We start from the raw sequence: 20360 nt of genomic DNA, 5'->3' as shown, positions 1-20360 counted from the left end.
TTGAAAACAAAATTGAGTTAAAAATGGCGATTGAAACCCTATCTCAATGAAATGACCGAAATTATTTCTGTAAATAATAAAATTTGACCTAAATTCCCAGAGTTCTCGAAAAGTGGCGGTCTGAAGGTTTTGACCAACAAAATTTCCAAAGGACCACCACAATTTTGGTATTTTGTAATAGAAATAATAGTGAGGACAATCAGATTTCTTCAAGGATCACCAGGAAAAGAAAGATTTCGAGAACTCTGAATTCCAATCTGCCGTTTAGGACAAATAGCTTTCAGTTTCAGTCATGACTGGCAAATGTGACTGTTTCGGGACCCTTGCACCCACACCTTCTACCATAAGTTATGAAAGTGACATAGTTTGAATGCATGTTTTCATATTAGGTATGCTTATGAAGAAGAGCTTCAGATAAACCATTGTTATTTTGTATACTGTTGCAGCAGCATCTTAGCAATTTAGTTTTAGAAAAATGAATGTTCTATTTCTTCAAAGTCATGCTTCATTGACTGAAATTTTTACGTTGTTAAAATTTCAACTTTCCTTAATAAATAGTTAATGAAGAAAATCTTAGAGTAAAACTATGATATCTAGAATGCTTTTATTTTACCATATATATATATATATATATATATATCTCATATTCAAGAAGATTGTTAGGTCTGAACTTAGGAGTCGACTTCCACTGAACTTGGAAGTAATTGCTTTGTTTAATGATAGCTTTCTATTTAGATGAGTTTGTGAAGTACTGTAATTTCAGAAACATTTGCCTTGTATTTATTATTATACCACAGTTATAGGAGTTGGGCTGTATTGCATTCACCTTATCTGTGTGTCTGTTCTTCCATTCATTCATCAAATATTTCCGTCACACTGTTCTGAGGTACTACTGAACAGAATAACTTCGAAGTAGGTCAAGAATTGAGAAGTGGACCATTGAGAGTTTTGATATAAACAGTATTTAATACTCTATAGATACTTAATTAAATGACATCTAACCAATAAGTTTTATTTGATATTTTTTTCAATTCTACAGAGTTTTAATCAGCAGATAAGTATTGAGCAAAACTGAAATATGAATAAGATTAATGATAAAATAATATTTGACATTTAACAGATATTTTATCAGCTGACAGACAATTAGCCACTGAGATTGAGTTTGACCTGAGAAAGTTTGAAGAACAAGAGGAAGAGTTAGAAAGACAGAGGAATGCATCAATAGTTCAGGTTCAGATTTGGTATCATTTATTATGTCCAAGCTAGACCAAAATTGAACTCAGTTTAATAATACTCAGGGGGTAAGAGGACCCATATTGATTTTGAGGTCAAAGGTCATGTCACAGCAGCAATTGGTAGACTGAACTTTGGGCATAATGTTTGTTTCGTGATAACATATGATTCATTGTCTAGCCTTCACCAAACTAAGCTTGAAAAATCTCCTTTGAAAGAACAAGCCCCATTTATATTTTTTCGGTCACCAGGTCAAATGTCAAGGTCACAGTTCATATGAATAGACTGAAATTTTGGGAAAAGTTTCAAATCAGGACAATATTGTTTAAACCATAAATCAGATTGTTACCACTTTTTGGTGGATAATGCACCTTTGTATGGGAAAGACCTTAATTGCTTTTGAAGTCAAAGGGCGAAGTCTCTTGATTGACCAACATTTTGTCAAATTAAATAATGTCCCTTTGGGAAAAGAGAAAAAATTTGTAATGTATCAAACTTGCATCAATAAAGACAGCATTCAAATTTGAGGTCAGTAAGTTGAAGGGCTAGTTCACAGCAGCTAAATAATAGACTGCAATTTTGGCTACAATTTGGGTTTCCATTAAATTTAGTGAAAATTTGGTTTTGGATATTGCATGTCTCTAAATCTCAATGTCAGCAATAACCATCAGTTGACAAATTGTCAGTAGACTTCATCACCTAAACAAAAAATCAGTACCTGGCACAAACATAATTTTTATCTGCAACAATTTCATAAAGATCACAGACAAGCTTGTTCACCTATGGTGCTTCTGTAATTTAGGAGAGAGAGACAACCACAAATGCATTAAATTTAAATAATAGAGAGGAAAAAAAACACTTGTGTCAACCCTAGGAAGAGTTTGTAGGTGCCATGTTGTAAGTCCAATTTAATGTCGCTAAATGAATTTGAGGGATAGATTTGAAAAACACTAAGGAGATCATGGCTTGCATCTAAACTTCAGGAGTCATTGTTTAGTGATTGGCAATAGAGAGAGCTTGAATCCTATTGTAACATAATTTAGGAGATTGAAGGTTGTTGTAGCTGTGGTCTTGCATCAGTCTTTCTTAAACAAACACATCCAATGCTTTGTAAATTGGAGACCTTGATCCATTTTTTACTTTCAAGGTCAAAGGTACCTAATGGACAGCTGTTCAAAATTATATTGGATTTTAAGTGGATGCTCTCCGTAATGGTACCTTTATAATGGCTTTATTATGATTTCACGTTTACACTGTCTAAAAGGTTTTTTGTTTTTGTTTTTATCTCAGGCTACTTCACAGCCAGGAAGTCCACATGTTTCGTCTAAACCAACCACCCCAGCTGGATCTAAACCAGGTACACCATCTTCTAAACCTAGCTCCCCAAGATTAGCAGGCCAAGGAGGTTCACCTAGACTGGAGAACCAAAAAGGTTCACCTAGACCTGGGATATCAACAAAAAAAGTACAAAGTCCCAAAGGTGGTTCTAAACAAGCATCAGACAATGATCGTTCTGTCATGGGTCCACCTACAGTCCAAGTTGTAGGTGCTACTCCTATGAAGACACCTGCCAGGTAAGAACACTTTTATCTTGTCTGCAACAAAATTCCTGAATGCAATGCATAGGTTTAACTTAGTTTGAATTATTAGATTTACTTTTGATGAAGTACTTATTGATTGTGTTGTATCATTAGCATCCATGCCAGGGTTGAATTTAGAAAGAAATGCAAATTTAAGTAAAGCAAAATATGATAATGCCGTTTATTTTCAAAATAACCTTATTTTTCTTGACAAGAAAGATCTGTAAGAAAGATTTCACGAAAGAACTGGGCCATTCCTCATTTAGCTGGTTCTAATTGTGTTTTTGTACAAAAAGTATTGCACATAAAAAGAGTAACTTTATTAATTTCGATTCAACCCTTGAAACTTAAAAGGATTCTATAGCATTTATTTGTATGGAAAGTTTTAGAATTGGAGAAATTTAAAGCAAATACATCAATCACTTAAACCGGGTACATTTTTTTCTTAACTTTTGTTATTAATTATATTAAAGTGAAATTCATATTAACAAAATTAATTTCACCATTTTCACAAGTTGATGTCATATTTACTAGCAGTTTTGATATAGAAGATTCATGCATAATAGGCAGTGTTCAGTTTTAATATGATTTTAGGACCAGTGGTAAATAGCATTTAAAAAAAATGGTCATGTTCTATCTCAAATTGCTTTTAATGTCAATGAAACTGTATTGAACACAAACAATCATGTACTCCTGTACACATTATTAATTTCCATTCAACCCTTGAAACTTAAAAACATTCTATAGAATTTATTTGTATGGAAAGTTTGAGAATTATTAGGAGATAAAATGAAAACTTCATCATTGCATATCATCACTGGAAGTCTGACTTTCATCGATCAAAACTAATTTTTCATTATAGGTTATACAGTTTATGTTTTTTAAAGATTAAATGGGTAAAATCCTAACTCAATTTGTAGATATAGTTCATACTGTGTTTGCTGATATTCGATGTACTTAGATTATATGCCCGTATCCATGTATTCAACCCTACATAGAGATCTTTTATTGTCTCGATTTGGACAACAGTTGTTATATTTCGTCGGACACTTAAATTTGTGGATAAAGCCATCCACGAAAACCACAAAATTGGAACCCCATGAATAAAAGTAATTTCACAGTATAACCTCTATTGAAAAAAGATACAAAAAAGAGTTCCTGGCCATAAGGTATTTCATACGGATGTGGGACTGTTGACCATTACTAAAGTAAATGAATTGGTGTAATTTACCTTTTGAAATTTTCAAAAATGATATTTATTTGTAAATTGACAGTAAATTTTGACATCTTTCAGCACTGCTTTCACTTTGATGTTTTACTAACATTGCATATTACAGGGAAGCATCACTTTCTACATTAGCAATCCTTAATTCTGCTAGGAAGGCATTTGAGAGAGCTCAGAATATTCATGACAGTCTATCAAAGAGTTCCACTGAAGAACCAGCTTCACGATCGTCAGCTGAGGCACAGACATTTGAATCACCATCTCTGAAGAAGACTTCTTCCAAACGCAAATCTATTTTGAAAGAAAAGAAAAAGAGTAATGATGATGATGAAGAAGATGAGAGCCCACATCTTGGAGTTAGGGTAGGCTCATCTAAAATAATTTTTACAAGTTTGGGTGAACTCAGCATATAAAAATTTTGAATGTTTGATTACATTAAACACATCACAACTGTGTTAAAATGTGCAGGAAACTTTTTGTTGTGGCTTTCAAAATCCATTTGGTTTACTTGTCATTGTTTTTTCACTGACCTAACATAACAAATATTGATTTTATTGAGATCTTGCAACATGTTATGTGCATCTCTGTTTGTAAGGGAACAAATTTTGTCTTACCTCAACTAAGTCGAAAAAAGTGAGACTTAGGCATGCTTTTCTGGAGGAGTGTGTCAACAATGTATTAGTTTGTGATTAGGTCAGTTTATGTCATAGTCATAGTCTATAATTAACTTTGAAACTTTTGCATAGTTTACATTAAAGTTTGCGATTAGGTCAGATGAAGATTAACCACTAATGGTAAGTCAATGATATTTGGTTTGCAGTTTTAATAGCATTTGCATGTCTGATTTCCATGGAAATTATATAGCCCTGTCCCCTCATGATGTTTCATTTTTGTGTGCTTTGTGGTGTTAAAGTTTGTGTTTAAGTCATTTTAAAGGGAACCACTTATGATTATTAGTCTATGGTATTTGGTATGCAGTTGTATTAGCATTGGCATTTCTCATTTCAATGGAGGTTATTAGTCACTGCACCTTCAGTTATGGTTTATTGACTCCTATCTCAGCTGTTTATCTAACTGTCTAAAAACAACAAGACAGTGTTGTCTGTTATTAAGTTTCCAGCAAAAAGAGCACGTGACATGGTTGTCAACAAAGGGAAATTCCCAACTTTGAACATGTGGTCAGGGAATTCATTTGTTTTCTGGATTACTGCTTTTATTTATTTAGTTTGGATATATACATTTCATTTAAGGTACAGTCAAGCATTTATATTTGTAAAATAGTTTGCAAACCTTTTTTGACTTTTCAAATTTAAGAAACTGGGTCATGATCGTTCTTGTTCAACCACGCGAGACAATGTGAATTATGCAATCAGCTGTCAACGTACATCCCTTGAGGCAGTGTTCACACCATCTTACACAATAAGATTTCTTAATTGCCACTGACATGACAATTGGATTAGGGATATCCAGAATTTTACTTCAATCTATTGAATTTTCAAGTGTGGCAGACAATAAAATAAGCGTGGCGCTGGGAATTTTAGTGTGGTGCTAGGAATTTAAGTGTGGCGCACTGCCAAGCTTAAATAGGTCATGGCGATCCCTGAAATAATATACTCTGTTAAAGGTTTTTCGCTTAAGCTCATGAATTACTCTTGTTGCATAAAGTAGTGAACTATCAAATTTGCATATTTCATATAGTTTTATATTTTATACAGTTTGCAGAAGGGGTAAAGGACAAAGCCACACCTCCTAGGACCCTAAGAGGAAACCGGGCGATAAGTACACCCTCAGGTAATTATTTAGTTCAATTTTGGCATAAATCGTTGCGATGACCTTAAAAAAATAATGGCATTTTCTGTTATTGAAAACATGTTTGCCTCCATGCAAAAAAAGACAAATGAGGTTTCTTTTACTCGGCTCAAAGTGATTGACTTTTTAACTACCTCTGAATACTCAAGAGCTAGCTAGCCTAGCTCCCTTAAGTTCATTGTCTTGTTTTATAATTTGACAAAATTCATGACAGCTTGTAATTATATATCAATGCAGTGTAAAATAACTTTTGTTCTTAGATTATGTGACAGATTGCTAAATTCAAAATAGGAGATTTATGAAATATTAAAAAAAAAAGAATTTATTGTTGAATATTACTTGTAAATTATTCACTGTCTTTTGAAGTATAATTTTATCTTTTTACAGCCTTTTATGTTGAAGACGGTAATTTTTATGATTGCATGTATAGATTATTATTTCTGCACATTAGGATATAATTTAGAAATGATTTTATTAAATAAACAAATTGGTTCAATTTGCATAATTTGTTTTTACAGACATTGTTATGATCTGTTTGTTGTTTGTTCCTGATTTTACTGTTAATGTTTTTTTTTAATTTTCCAGGATGTTAATTATTGATTTCTTTTTCCGTCAACAAAATCACATAAGTTTTTTTTTTTAATTCAGAAGTTGAATAATTGTGATAATAGAACCAGAAAAGGGTGAAAACTCACATTTTCTTTATTATAATATTGAATTATTTCAGTAAAAATATTAAAGTTTTAGATTATTTTATCTCTAATTGAAGTCATCTCTGAAAAAAATAAAACATAAAGTGTGTATGATATCAGCTTTAGAAAATATATCTGCTTTGACTGATATATATATTTGTAGCTGTAGCTTACTATATATACACATGCTGTAGATTAGAATAATCATATAGTGGATTATTAACAACATAATACTTTAATAGAACAATTACGTAATATGCATGTCAAGTGAACAATAAAGATTATTGTGTGGTAGACATATTATTTATTATTTTCACTGCCTATCTGTTCCACATGCATTTGTGTGTTTACACTCATTTTTATATTGGCCCACATTGATTTCAATTGTATCTATAATGGGATAAATAGTAGTCCAATGTCACCAAAGTGTTCTCTAACGGCCTAGCCACAATCAGATGTACATTTTCTGTTTCACATGAAGTCAAAAATAAAGATCACATCAGTCAAAAACTCTTTTGATATTTTGGTACAGAAATGGTTTAAATTATGAAAAATGGCCGTCATAAGGCTAACACTTGAAGCATTTATATAATTACATGCAGTTTTGGGAAGAAATATTTTATATTTTTATTAAATAAGTGGTGTTTTAAAACTGTCTAATTTTCTTTAATGGTTGCCTTTAAGACATGTTCACCAGTTTCAACTTTTTGTCCAATGACAAAGACAACAAAATATGTTTAGAATTTATGAATATCAAACATTTTAATAAAAAAAAAAATGACAAGAACATGTTTAACTCACAATTATTTCAAACAACAGTAGCTTTCTTTGATCATTACTCTGATCTGATCAAACTATTTCTAAAATAATCTATTAATAAAAAAACTTAAAAAAAAAACCTTTCTTTTGGTGTATAGAACATTAAAATAACTTGATGCATATTCTTACAATAAACAATCAAAGTTAGCAATACAATTTATATGTTTTGTCTACGGACAAGACATTTTATTGATATTTAATTAAATGCATTATTAAAACTTAATTTTGACATAGTGGAATATGTTCTCTTGACAAATAACATACATTTTATCATGTTTATCTATCAAATGATGCTGAACTTCGAGGAAATTGGAAACAAATACATTGTGATAATGTCTACGGACAAGACATTTTATTGATATTTAATTAAATGCATTAAAAAGATAATTGTTAAACTTAAGATTAAGTTACCCATTTAATTTTAAGCTGTGTTTTTGAATTTTGGGAATTTATAAAAATGTACCAATGATTCTTTACATATCTCAAAATTTTATTGATTAAACAAAAATGAAGACACATTCTTTCAACTGAAATCCATAAGTCTGACTGTTTAACAATCAAACATTTATTAAAACTCAATTTTGACATAGTTGAATGTGTTCTCTTGAAAAAATAACATACATTTTATCTACCAAATGAGGCTGAACTCAAGGAAATTGGAAACAAATAGATTGTGGTAATGTCTACGGACAAGACAATTTCAGTTGAATAAACAATCTGTTAGAAATAATTGTGATTATATTTATGTTGAGAATAATGAGTTTTAATGTGTTCAAAGAACTTTCATCACCTATAGATTAGATTTAAGTTCCAAAGTAGACAAATAATTGAATTTAATACTTGTTATGTACAAGTGTCTTGTCCGTAGACACTTCCTCATCTGCTGGTAATCCTAAAATGCAAAAGATAAAGTCAGAGAGACAGAAATACTATTTCTTCGTTTGATTAATTTTATCTTTTAAGTTATGAAGCAACTAGAATAAAAATTTTGAAGTAAAATAAGGTATGCTTTTTATGACTGACAATTTGCCACTTTTTAAAATCCACTCCTGTAAAGTAATTTTACAAAAAATGAGAACAGTTAATTAACCATTAATTGATCAAAAATAATATATTTCTAAGCTTAAACAACACATATGAACAATTTAGATCCATAAAGCCAATCAATATTGATATAAAGTCATGTCTACGGACAAGACATGTGTCTACGGACAAGACATTCTGACATTTTTTTCAAATTTTTCCTCTATTAAAAGATGGTAGAAATTAATGTTTGTAGTGTTTTCATATCTACAAAAGAGCAGGAACTTAGCAATGCAACATTTATGTTATTACGCTTCCAATTTATTAGGAAATGCATGTCTACGGACAAGACATTTTTTCACTTTATTTTTATATCCATTTTAGATGGCATATATCTCCAGCTAGGGTACTGCAATATAGATATATGAGGTAGTTTTTGATAATTCATATACAAGAAGAGAAAACAAAACACATAATAGCATAAATTTCATTTATTTTTCTCTTTTATTACTACACTATACTAGGTAAAAACAAAAATACAAAATTGCATAACGAATGCATAGTATTCCACTTTTTATCATAACTTTGTAACCACTGAAGATTTTTCGTTGCAACAACCAGCAAAAGAAAGATGAATAAATTGTCTATAACAGTGAATCAATAATGTAGTTCAAATTAGGTTCACTTATTAACTATCAATTGATAAAAACAGTGTATTTTTAAATGAAACAACATAACGTGAAATTTTGCCCATTTTTAGCGTGTATTTTAGTGTTTTTTTTCAAAATGGTCACACATATACATGATATTTGATATGCATTGTGAAGCCCTATATTCTTTCCTTCAGTTCAAAGATGTAATATTTAAATTAAGTTCATCTTCTTGTCTATAGAAGCCTATAACATAGACCTTATATGAAATTTACATCTGATTGTGGCTAGGCCGTTAGTTTGCCATTTAAATTTACATTCAACAGATAATTCAGCTGAAGACACTGCAAATACATGTTTCAGTCTGTCATGCCTTTGTCAAATAATTTTACACATTTTTTCAGCATGCTCAATACCATATGTGCAATAATCCTGTTTTCTATGTAAATGAATTAAATTATATTTCTTTAGAAATACTTTATGATAAGAATTAGAGCAATCAACTTGACAAACCAACAAAAAAAAATTGTTTACAGGTAATTGTTGTTTACGGAAGATCCTTGTGGTGACCATTACGATTGGTAACATTTTCTTTTAAGTTTAAAATTATTTGTAAATTTTTTAGGTGTATTGAACAACATCACTTTCCATGCTGATCATAATGTAACACTTATACCACCGTCACCGATCCCTACTTGTATGCCTATCAGAGTATTCAGTGATGCTTCAGAAGAAAATGGTAAGGTTTTTACTTTCTTGGTAAATTTTTTAAATGTATTTTTATATAATCGATTTCGCTTTGTACAAAAAAAAATTCCTTTCCACTGTTTGACTAGTAGTTTGACAGCCCCACAACAGTTTGAATACACATCTTTTCTTCTAATTAGCACTGGTTTTATATTTTCTTTTCATTGTTTTTTATGCTGAAAAGAAGATTTATATAGAGCCCTGTAACAGGCATGTTATTAAATACAACTGAAAGTGATAGTGGGAGCAGGGCATGATGTCCCATGGACACATATTCTTATTTACAAATAGTGATAGTGGGAGCAGGGCATGATGTCCCATGGACACATATTCTTATTTACAAATAGTGATAGTGGGAGCAGGGCATGATGTCCCATGGACACATATTCTTATTTACAAATAGTGATAGTGGGAGCAGGGCATGATGTCCCATGGACACATATTCTTATTTACAAATAGTGATAGTGGGAGCAGGGCATGATGTCCCATGGACACATATTCTTATTTACAAATAGTGATAGTGGGAGCAGGGCATGATGTCCCATGGACACATATTCTTATTTACAAATAGTGATAGTGGGAGCAGGGCATGATGTCCCATGGACACATATTCTTATTTACAAATAATATGTACCATGGAAAGTCAAGATAACTCAAATTCAAATTTTATACATAAAATAGGCAAAACAAAATTTACAGGAACAAAAACAAAAGTTTTTTACAACAACAAAGATAAAACAAATTTTCATGAACAAAGGAAAAACCAATTTTCATGAACAAAGACAAAACAAATTTTTATGAGCTAAGGCAAAAAAAAATTTTCATTAACAAATACAAAACAAATTGTCATGAACAAAGGCAAAACAAAATTACATGGACAAAGACCAAACAAATTTACATTAACAAGGACAAAACAAATGAAAGTATGAAACAAACTTGACAAGATTTTACAAATGTTTAAAAGTTATGTCATATTTTCATATTTTAGCCACTCCTGGAACACCTCAAAAAGGAACACAGGGCAGTAAAGATACAGTTTACATGTTCTCTCCAGATAAACCGTAAGTACTGGTTTTAGTAAAGATACAGTTTACATGTTTTCTCCAGATAAACCGTAAGTACTGGTTTTAGTAAAGATACAGTTAACATGTTCTCTCCAGATAAACAGTAAGTACTGGTTTTAGTAAAGATACAGTTTACATGTTCTCTCCAGATAAACCGTAAGTACTGGTTTTAGTAAAGATACAGTTTACATGTTTTCTCCAGATAAACCGTAAGTACTGGTTTTAGTAAAGATACAGTTTACATGTTCTCTCCAGATAAACAGTAAGTACTGGTTTTAGTAAAGATACAGTTTACATGTTCTCTCCAGATAAACCGTAAGTACTGGTTTTAGTAAAGATACAGTTTACATGTTTTCTCCAGATAAACCGTAAGTACTGGTTTTAGTAAAGATACAGTTTACATGTTCTCTCCAGATAAACCGTAAGTACTGGTTTTAGTAAAGATACAGTTTACATGTTCTCTCCAGATAAACAGTAAGTACTGATTTTAGTAAAGATACAGTTTACATGTTCTCTCCAGATAATTTTTCAAATTTCAGATTTCAAATTTTTTGAAAGAAAAGGGGTGGTCAAGGAACCTCAGTGTGCTGGCTAACTAAACATACACACATCAATATGTATCATTAAAGTTATCTGTTCATCTCCTTTCATCAGTTTCAGTTTGTCTTAATAAGTGGACATTGACCCCTGTTATCTGAATTTTTATGATCCCGATGTAGGCCATTGGGGCAATAAGTGTTACCCTTGTATTTATAACTTTTACTAATGTTGAGTAAATAACATATAGTAACGTGTTCTGATTTTTATTCTGTATGGTATAATATTTATAAACAGAAGCACACATTTGTTTTCACAAAATGTTAAAATCAGAATTTTATATGGTGGTGAATTGGTTAGAATGTTTGAAAAGAGATCATAGATTATAGAACTCCTGGGTTCAAATTTTAGTAAGAATGTATTTTCTTCCTTAAATAATTTTGTTTGTAATTTTCTCATTTAAAATCTACTCTAAGGCAAAATAAAGAAAGTATGTCAAATTTAAGAAACTGTATGACACTAGCTTTGCTGCATATGCATTTGACAGTTAATAGGGCAAAATGAATTGAAGTCAGATAGGTCCTAAAACAAAATAAAATGCAGTTAGAATATACATATACATACAAAGTTTACAAATTGATTTATTTTCATATATAGGTTACCACGACCCAGAAAATGGAATATAAAATCACCTGTAAGTACATGATTATGATATTCATTTTTGTCAAGCCTGCGACTTTTGTCGCAGAAAGCTCGACATAGGGATAGTGATCCGTCGGCGTCGTTAACTAACTTCTTAAAAGCTTAATATTTAAGAAGGTAGAAGACCTGGATGTTTCATACTTTGTATATAGATGCCTTATGATATGAAGTTTCCGTCTGTCATATGTCAATTGTCCTTGACCTCATTTTCATGGTTCAGTGACTACTTGAAAAAAAAGTTAAGATTTTTTGTAATGTTAATTTCTCTCTTATTATGAGTAATAGGATAACTATATTTGATATGTACGTACCTTGCAAGGTCCTCATGCCTGTCAGACAGTTTTCACTTGACCTCAACCTCATTTCATGGATCAGTGAACAAGGTTCAGTTTTCGTGGTCAAGTCCATATCTGAGATACTATAAGCAATAGGTCTACTATATTTGGTGTATGTAATGTTTGTAAGGTGTACATGTCCAACTGGCAGGTGTCATCTGACCTTGACCTCATTTTCATGGTTCAGAGGTCATAGTTTAGTTTTTGTGTTTTGGTCTGTTTTTCTAATACTGTATGCAATAGGTCAACTGTATTTGGTGTATGGAAGTATTTTACGATGTTCATGTCAGTCTGGAAGATTTTATTTGACCTTGACCTCATTTTCACGGTTGGTTCATTGCTCAATGTTAAGTTTTTGTGTTTTGGTTGTTTTTCTGATACTGTATGCAGTAGGTCAACTATATTTGGTGTATGGAAATATTTTACGCTGTACATGTCAGTGGCATGTTTTATTTGACCTTGACCTCATTTTCACGGTTTATTGCTAAATGTTAAGTTTTTGTGTTTTGGTCTTCTTCTAATGCTGTATGCAGTAGGTCAACTGTATTTGGTGTACGAAATGATTGTAAGGTGTATATGTCTGTCTGGCAGGTATCATCTGACCTTCGCCTCATTTTCATGGTTCATTGGTCAATGTTCAGTTTTCCTGGTTAACTTTGTTTCTTAGATACTATAAGCACGGCCTTCAATAATGAGAAAAACCCATAATGTATAGTTAGCTATGTAAGGCCCCGTCATGAAAAATATGAAACAATTCAATTTAGAAAACTAAGGGCCTAATTTATAACAAAATAATTTACGAAAAACATACCCGGTATATGACAGACATGAACCGATGACAACCACTGAACTACCAGCTCCTGACTTGGGACAAGCACATATAGAATGTGTCAGGGTTAAACATGTTTGTGAGCGCTCAACCCTCCCCCTAACACGGGACAGTGGTGTAACAGCACAACATATGACCAAACTATAAAAAACAGTTGAAAAAGGCTTAACTCATCAGATTGATACAAAGCAGAAAAACATCAAACAAAAACACAGACCGGACGTGGCAGGGTATTTTTCCGATCCTCATCCCTAACAACAAAAAAGACACTAAGTACAGATCTGAGAGTACTTGCAGTTGCTGACAGCTAGTTCAAAGCCAATAACAACTAATAAAAAAATCATGTATCTTAGACTAAAATATCAATCCGTACACATCCGACATCCTATGGATTTAGTGTTAAGACGTCATTAACAGTAAGAGAAAAACATGACCTTGTGCAATACCAAAATACAGGTATCAACAGATTGTAGTACCGTGAAAGTACATATGTGTATGACAATAATATTTAGTAAAGTTTTCATTTACTGATTACAATCAATATTTATAGCAATAAAAACAATATTCAAAGATTTAAATACAGTTTTGAATTGGTAACCTTTCAGAATAAGTTTATTTAAAGGATTGATAAGTTTACCTGGGTCGTATCTAAATTTCCAGGCTCAGTTAACAACATCACCTTAAAATTTAGGATGTGCTTTTCCATTTGAAATAAGTTTTCTACAGGTACAGGCAAATTTTTGTATATATGGAAAAAGGTTTTAAGTAATTTGTGGTAACGAAATCCCTGACTTAATAATTTACTAGTACATAATGTAATACATAGATTAAGCTCATTGAAATCCAAAACGTCACTACAGACACGGGCATAGCGAATGAGTTGGGATATTTTAACACCGTAAGCCAGTGCCAAAGGAACATCCCCATCCAAAAAAGGAAAATTAAAAAAAACAACATCCCTTTTGTCATAAATGTCCATCTGACAGGAGTCACTTGACCTCATATCCATTGCTCATTGATCACTTTACATTTTCTTAATACACGATGTAAGAGTTTAATCTGAACGATTGCCAATATAAAATTCAGTTATAATCAATAAGCAAGTGGGCATTTTCAGAATGTGCACTCTTTGTTGTATAGTACCATTTTGAATTTCCTTTGAGATGCAATTCTTATAAATGAAAACATTTTAAGGAATTTTGAAAGTAGCATCATTGCATTGTTCAAATTTACATTTTATATTTTTCTCTGCATTTATCATGTTTTAGGTGTTGTTTCACGGTCACTTTTCAAATATGAATTTAATAGAAAAATACACCATTGCTACCTGTGAAAGGAGACTTTCACATTTAACATATTTCATAAACTTCTACAAAATAAATGTTAAATTACTTCACATGGCAAATAAGTGCAGTGCAAGCATGTGCAAGCATTACACCACTGTCCCAGGTTCGGGGGAGGGTTGGGATCCCGCTAACATGTTTAACCCACCACATTCTGTATGTATGTATGTGCCTGTCCCAAGTCAAGAGCCTGTAATTCAGTGGTTGCCATTTGTTTATGTGTTACATATTTGTTTTTCATTCATTTTTTGTACATAAATTAGGCCGTTAGTTTCCTTGTTTGAATTGTTTTACATTGTCATTTCAGGGCCTTTTATAGCTGACTGTGCGGTATGGGCTTTGCTCATTGTTGAAGGCCATACGGTGACCTATAGTTGTTAATTTCTGTGTCATTCGGTCTCTTGTGGAGAGTTGTCTCATTGGCAATCATACCACATCTTCTTTTTTATATGTACATAAGATAACCATGCAGAGATTCATGCAATGATTTATGTATCTTTCAAATTGACCTTAACATGATCTTTTACAGGCTCCAAGTAGAGGCGTTGTCAAAAAAGGATCATCTGAAAATGAAGATCCTAGTGATGAGAATGAGGCTGCACAAAACACAGAAGAAACAAATAAACAATATACAAAACCAAGAAGTAAAACAAGACGAAGTGCTCGCTTGAGTAAATCATGAAAATATTGAGTTTATATAGTTATACATTTATACTGTACAGATGCTGAACACATGCTTTTATATCATGTAATATATGAAGTGCTGTATTTAAAAAAAAATAATTGCATGCTAAAATTAGAAAAAGAAATGTAGATTTTTTTTTATGTAAAAATACTGATTAAAATAACTGAAAAAAATGCTTTTAGATCATGCTTATTATTTTTTTTTTTTTAATTTACAAGAATTTATTTGATAATACTGAATTAAAATTACACACAAATTGTTCTTACATTTTCTAATACAAGTATAAAAAAAATCATGAAATTCATTTACTAAAAACAAATCTTTTAGAAAAAAAATCACATTAAAGGGGCATTAGCTACGACACAAAAAAAAGATTAAAATATGATTTTTTTGTTCAATCATTAAATGAAAGTGAAATAGTGAAATAATAATTCGTTTTTAGCAGCCTGTTTGGTTCAATTTTGTCAAAATAAGCTAAGAAACATTGCTAATGAATTATTCACTTGCAAGTGAATAATTCGACCTCATTGAATCCGTATTCATGTGACCTTCAATTTAACCCCTCAGCTAGAGATGTGTTATGAATAAAAAAGGTGTGTTCAGCTATTAAAAGGAAAACAATGTCAACATTGAAAGTGAAACAAGGGTAAACCATTTGGTTGACTGATTCGATCCACAACAACTCATTCTTATAAAGGTAAAAACGATGATTAAATATTTTTTTAACCTATAATATGAAATCAAACAGACCTAGATAAATCCAATTACATGTGTTAGCTTTCTATTTATATCTATATTTATGTTTGTATCGGGTTATATGACTGTCAGCAGTCTTCGGAGGTTACCTCCATGGTTAATTAAATAGCATCTAGACTAAAATACACACGAAATGTTGATACATATTATCGAGTCCATGCATCGTAAATTGTTTTATTTTAGACTTTTTGTAATTTGGATATTCGTTTTAGTATGTTATTAATCATTGAGAATTTGAGTCAAATTGGTGAAGATGAATTTGACAGCTAATGCCCCTTTAAAGGTTAAAAAATATATTCCAAAGTATTGCCGTTTGATCACACTTTAAATACTGGTAGTTCTGGTTAAATTTGCTAAATGTATTATTTATTCCAATTGGTGTTAAAAAATTATGTTCCAGCAAATAAACAATCAGGTTTGATTGATGTAGGCTGTATGATTACATGTAGAGGTGAAGGTTTTCACATTATCCTTCTTTTGGCCTGGAAGATAATTGTCTCACTTGTATTTATACCATATTTCCTTTAATACTTATATATTTTACGCTGAATTCATTATATATTTACATGTAATTCTTAATAAACTGGTTTTCATTGCTAAAAAAAGGAACCAATATTTAAGTCTTTTTTGTTTGTTAATGTAACTTAGTTATAATTAGAGATAATAAGAAATATTTAATTCTCAATACTCATTAAATTTAAATTTTGTTATATATAAATTTTCTTTTGTCTATCTGTAACACCTATAAATTTGAATGATGGGTAGTAAATATGTATTTACTTTTTTTATCATGTGGAAATTGTTATGTAAAATATAATAAAAAGTCATTGTGATATAATATGGTGTTTTATAGAAATAAAACTAATAATAAATGTGTTTGTGTTTGGTTTTGTCTTTTTTTTGTTGACAAAAGTCACTGAATGTGAGACATATGTGCACTTACCTGTCATTGTTCATAAGTCGACATTTTTTTTCAGCTGTTATTACAGGAAATATGGTCCTTTGAAATCTAATTTATATTGAAAATGCATTGTAAGACCTTTCATGTATAAATTTCTTGTAGGCTTTTTAATGAAATGTACATCAGGTTTAAATTAACAAGGTCTTGAACGAGTTCCATAATCAGTGCATATCAATTATTTTTACATGAGTTATGCCCCTTGGAAAAAGAAATTATATGGAAAATTGCATTGTAAGGATATTAATGAAAAAGTTAAAAGAACAAAAACAAATAATGGAAGTTATTGGACTTGGACAGATAAAATATGTGCATAGGTGGGTAACACAGGAACACTGTTCTTTTATTTACAGTTAGAATTTAAAATCCTGTTTGTCTCGCCTGCAACAACAGTCATGAAATGCAAGATAGGGATTCAAGTCTGGTGGCAGCATAAACTGTGTTTAATTATAGCCAAATGTGTAAAGATGTTAATATCAGTGAAAATACACCTACTTCATGTAATTGCAGTAATTCCAAATACATTTATGGACCCATTTCCCATGTTATAACAGGAGATCTTAACATCGTTCAAGACCGAGAGTTAAAATCATTCCTCAGTAAAGGACCTAAATATCGTCCCCCGTCAATTATTAATTGGAATGAGTGTCGTAATATCATCCACGACTCACTCCATACTTACTGTTTGAAATGGATAAAACGGGAAAAAGCTGACAAAAAATCTTTGGACTCTTTTTTTAAATCAGTAATGAACATAGTTGATATACGTATTCAACATTTTAAAGAACATTTTACTCTTAACAATAACCACAATAAACCTATTTCTCGTATCAAACATAAACTAAAAGAACTAGCCAAGGAATTTGTTTTTATCCCGGCCGATAAAGCTGCTAATAATATTATTATTATTTGACGTAAATTTTACATTGAGGTTCTGAAAAAAGAAATCACCAATTCACCAACATTCCAACTGACTCCATTTTCAGAAAACGACATCTGTAACAAACATAAACTTTTAGCTACCGCTTTACAAGCAGAACCAAATACAATGAAAGTCCCAACTATGTATTGGCTTCCGAAGCTACACAAAACACCTTACAAATATAGATTCATTTCGTCTTCAAGCCATTGTTCCACTACTAAATTGTCTATTCTTCTTACCAGTACACTTGGTACAATCAAAAACCTGATAATAAATTGTTCAAATAAGGCCTTCGAAAATAGTGGAATTAATTACTTTTGGAGTGTCAAGAACTCGTTGGAAGTACTTGATAAATTGCATGCATATATTGGTGATTTTGAATCTGTTCAAAGTTTTGATTTTTCTACCCTATATACCACATTGCCTCACATTCTCATTAAGAAAAAATTCACACACCTAATTAAATGGGCATTTAAAAAGTCAGAATGTGAATATATATGTTCAAACTCTTTTAGGTCATTTTTTAGTAGCAATAAACAAAAAAACTATGTCAATTGGACATGCTTTGATACTATATATGCCCTTGAATTTTTACTAGATAACATTTTTGTTCGCTTTGGAGATTCCGTATATCGTCAGGTTATCGGAATTCCAATGGGGACTAACTGTGCACCACTTATTGCGGACCTTTTTTTGTATTGCTATGAGTTACAATTTGTGACAAAAATCAGCAAAAACCCATCGAAACAACATCTGATACACAAATTTAATAATACTTTTAGATATTTGGATGATATTTTGGCTCTCAATAATGACGACTTCAGTATGTATACTAAAGAAATTTATCCTGTTGAACTTACTTTAAATAAAGCTAATACTGACAATGACCACTGCCCTTTCCTCGATCTTGATATCTATATCATTAACGGAAAGCTTAATACTAAAATATATGATAAAAGAGATGATTTTTCATTTCCTATCGTTAATTATCCATTTTTAGATGGTGACGTTCCCTTGTCACCATCTTACGGTGTTTATATATCTCAACTTGTACGATTCGCTCGTGTATGTAACAATGTTTTAGATTTTAACGAGAGAAATTTATGTATTACTGAAAAATTATTACACCAGGGTTTTCGATATCACAAACTAGTCAAAACATTTACTAAATTTTATCATCGGTATAAGGACATCATTCGTAAATATAGCTCAACATGCAGACTTCTTATACGTTCAGGTATTTCACATCCAATTTTTTATGGAAATATTCTTTATAAAGCACAAAAATGTCAGTATTCACCTCTGAAGCTAACAAAACCTTTAAATAGACTTATTAAGAAGGGATATAGTTACGATACTGTTGTCAGGTCATTAAAGATTGCATATTTTGGCGTTAATATTGATTCACTTATAGGGTCTTTGCATCGGCACTAAACACATTTACTTAAAAACCAGTTGTTGGCATGACACGGGTTATGTTCTTCTCATATATGTTATGATGGTATGATATTAAACCCCTAACGGGAAGGATTGTGCCTGATATTCATATGATGAAGACATAATCTTTCAATCAGTTTAATTGAAGTCTGGAGCTGGCATGTCAGTTAACTGCTAGTAGTCTGTTGTTATTTATGTATTATTGTCATTTTGTTTATTTTCTTTGGTTACATCTTCTGACATCAGACTCGGACTTCTCTTGAACTGAATTTTAATGTGCGTATTGTTATGCGTTTACTTTTCTACATTGGCTAGAGGTATAGGGGGAGGGTTGAGATCTCATAAACATGTTTAACCCCGCCGCATTTTTGCGCCTGTCCCAAGTCAGGAGCCTCTAGCCTTTGTCATCCTTGTATTATTTTTAATTTTAGTTTCTTGTGTACAATTTGGAGTTTAGTATGGCGTTCATTATCACTGAACTAGTATATATATTTGTTTAGGGGCCAGCTGAAGGACGCCTCCGGGTGCGGGAATTTCTCGCTGCATTGAAGACCTGTTGGTTACCTTCTGCTGTTGTCTGTTCTATGGTCGGGTTGTTGTCTCTTTGACACATTCCCCATTTCCATTCTCAATTTTATTTGTATAAAGCTTTATATCATAAATCATAAGGTAAAAGACCTGGATAATTCATATCTTGTATACAGATGCCTTGTGTTCTGAAGTTCCTGCCTGCCATTTGTCCATGTCCATGACCTAATTTTTATGGTTCAACAACTGTTAAAAAAAAAAACTAAGAGTAATTTCATCACTTAAATTTCTCACGGTATTTTGAGAAATAGGATAATTTTGTTTTGTATATTGGATTCTTGCAAAGTTTACCGGTCCATCTGACCTTGACCCCATTTCATGGATCAGTGATCAGACTTAAGTTTCAGTGGTCCAGTACCAATCCCAGATACTACAATAGCTCAAATATATTTCGTATATAGAATAGAATTGAGAATGGAAATGGGG

General features: G+C 31.5%; 1 protein-coding gene across 1 annotated transcript in view; it reads left to right on the top strand.

The window, feature by feature from the left end:
- LOC127704194 (condensin-2 complex subunit D3-like) overlaps nt 1-16899 on the top strand; it is a 71888-nt gene extending 54989 nt beyond the window's left edge. Inside the window, exons 38-45 of the mRNA XM_052208130.1 lie at nt 1121-1230; nt 2524-2807; nt 4151-4400; nt 5754-5829; nt 9657-9770; nt 10767-10839; nt 12037-12073; nt 15118-16899. Coding sequence (XP_052064090.1) covers nt 1121-1230; nt 2524-2807; nt 4151-4400; nt 5754-5829; nt 9657-9770; nt 10767-10839; nt 12037-12073; nt 15118-15270 — 1097 coding nt within the window. The 3' untranslated portion in view covers nt 15271-16899. The remainder of the gene's footprint in view (nt 1-1120; nt 1231-2523; nt 2808-4150; nt 4401-5753; nt 5830-9656; nt 9771-10766; nt 10840-12036; nt 12074-15117) is intronic.
- The last annotated feature ends 3461 nt before the right edge of the window (nt 16900-20360 follow it).

This window comes from Mytilus californianus, unplaced genomic scaffold (genome assembly GCF_021869535.1).
Source record: "Mytilus californianus isolate M0D057914Y unplaced genomic scaffold, xbMytCali1.0.p SCAF_6, whole genome shotgun sequence".
NCBI lineage: Eukaryota > Metazoa > Mollusca > Bivalvia > Mytilida > Mytilidae > Mytilus > Mytilus californianus.
The sequence above is the reverse complement of the archived record's forward strand: the minus strand, read 5'-3'. Positions and strand labels throughout refer to the sequence as shown.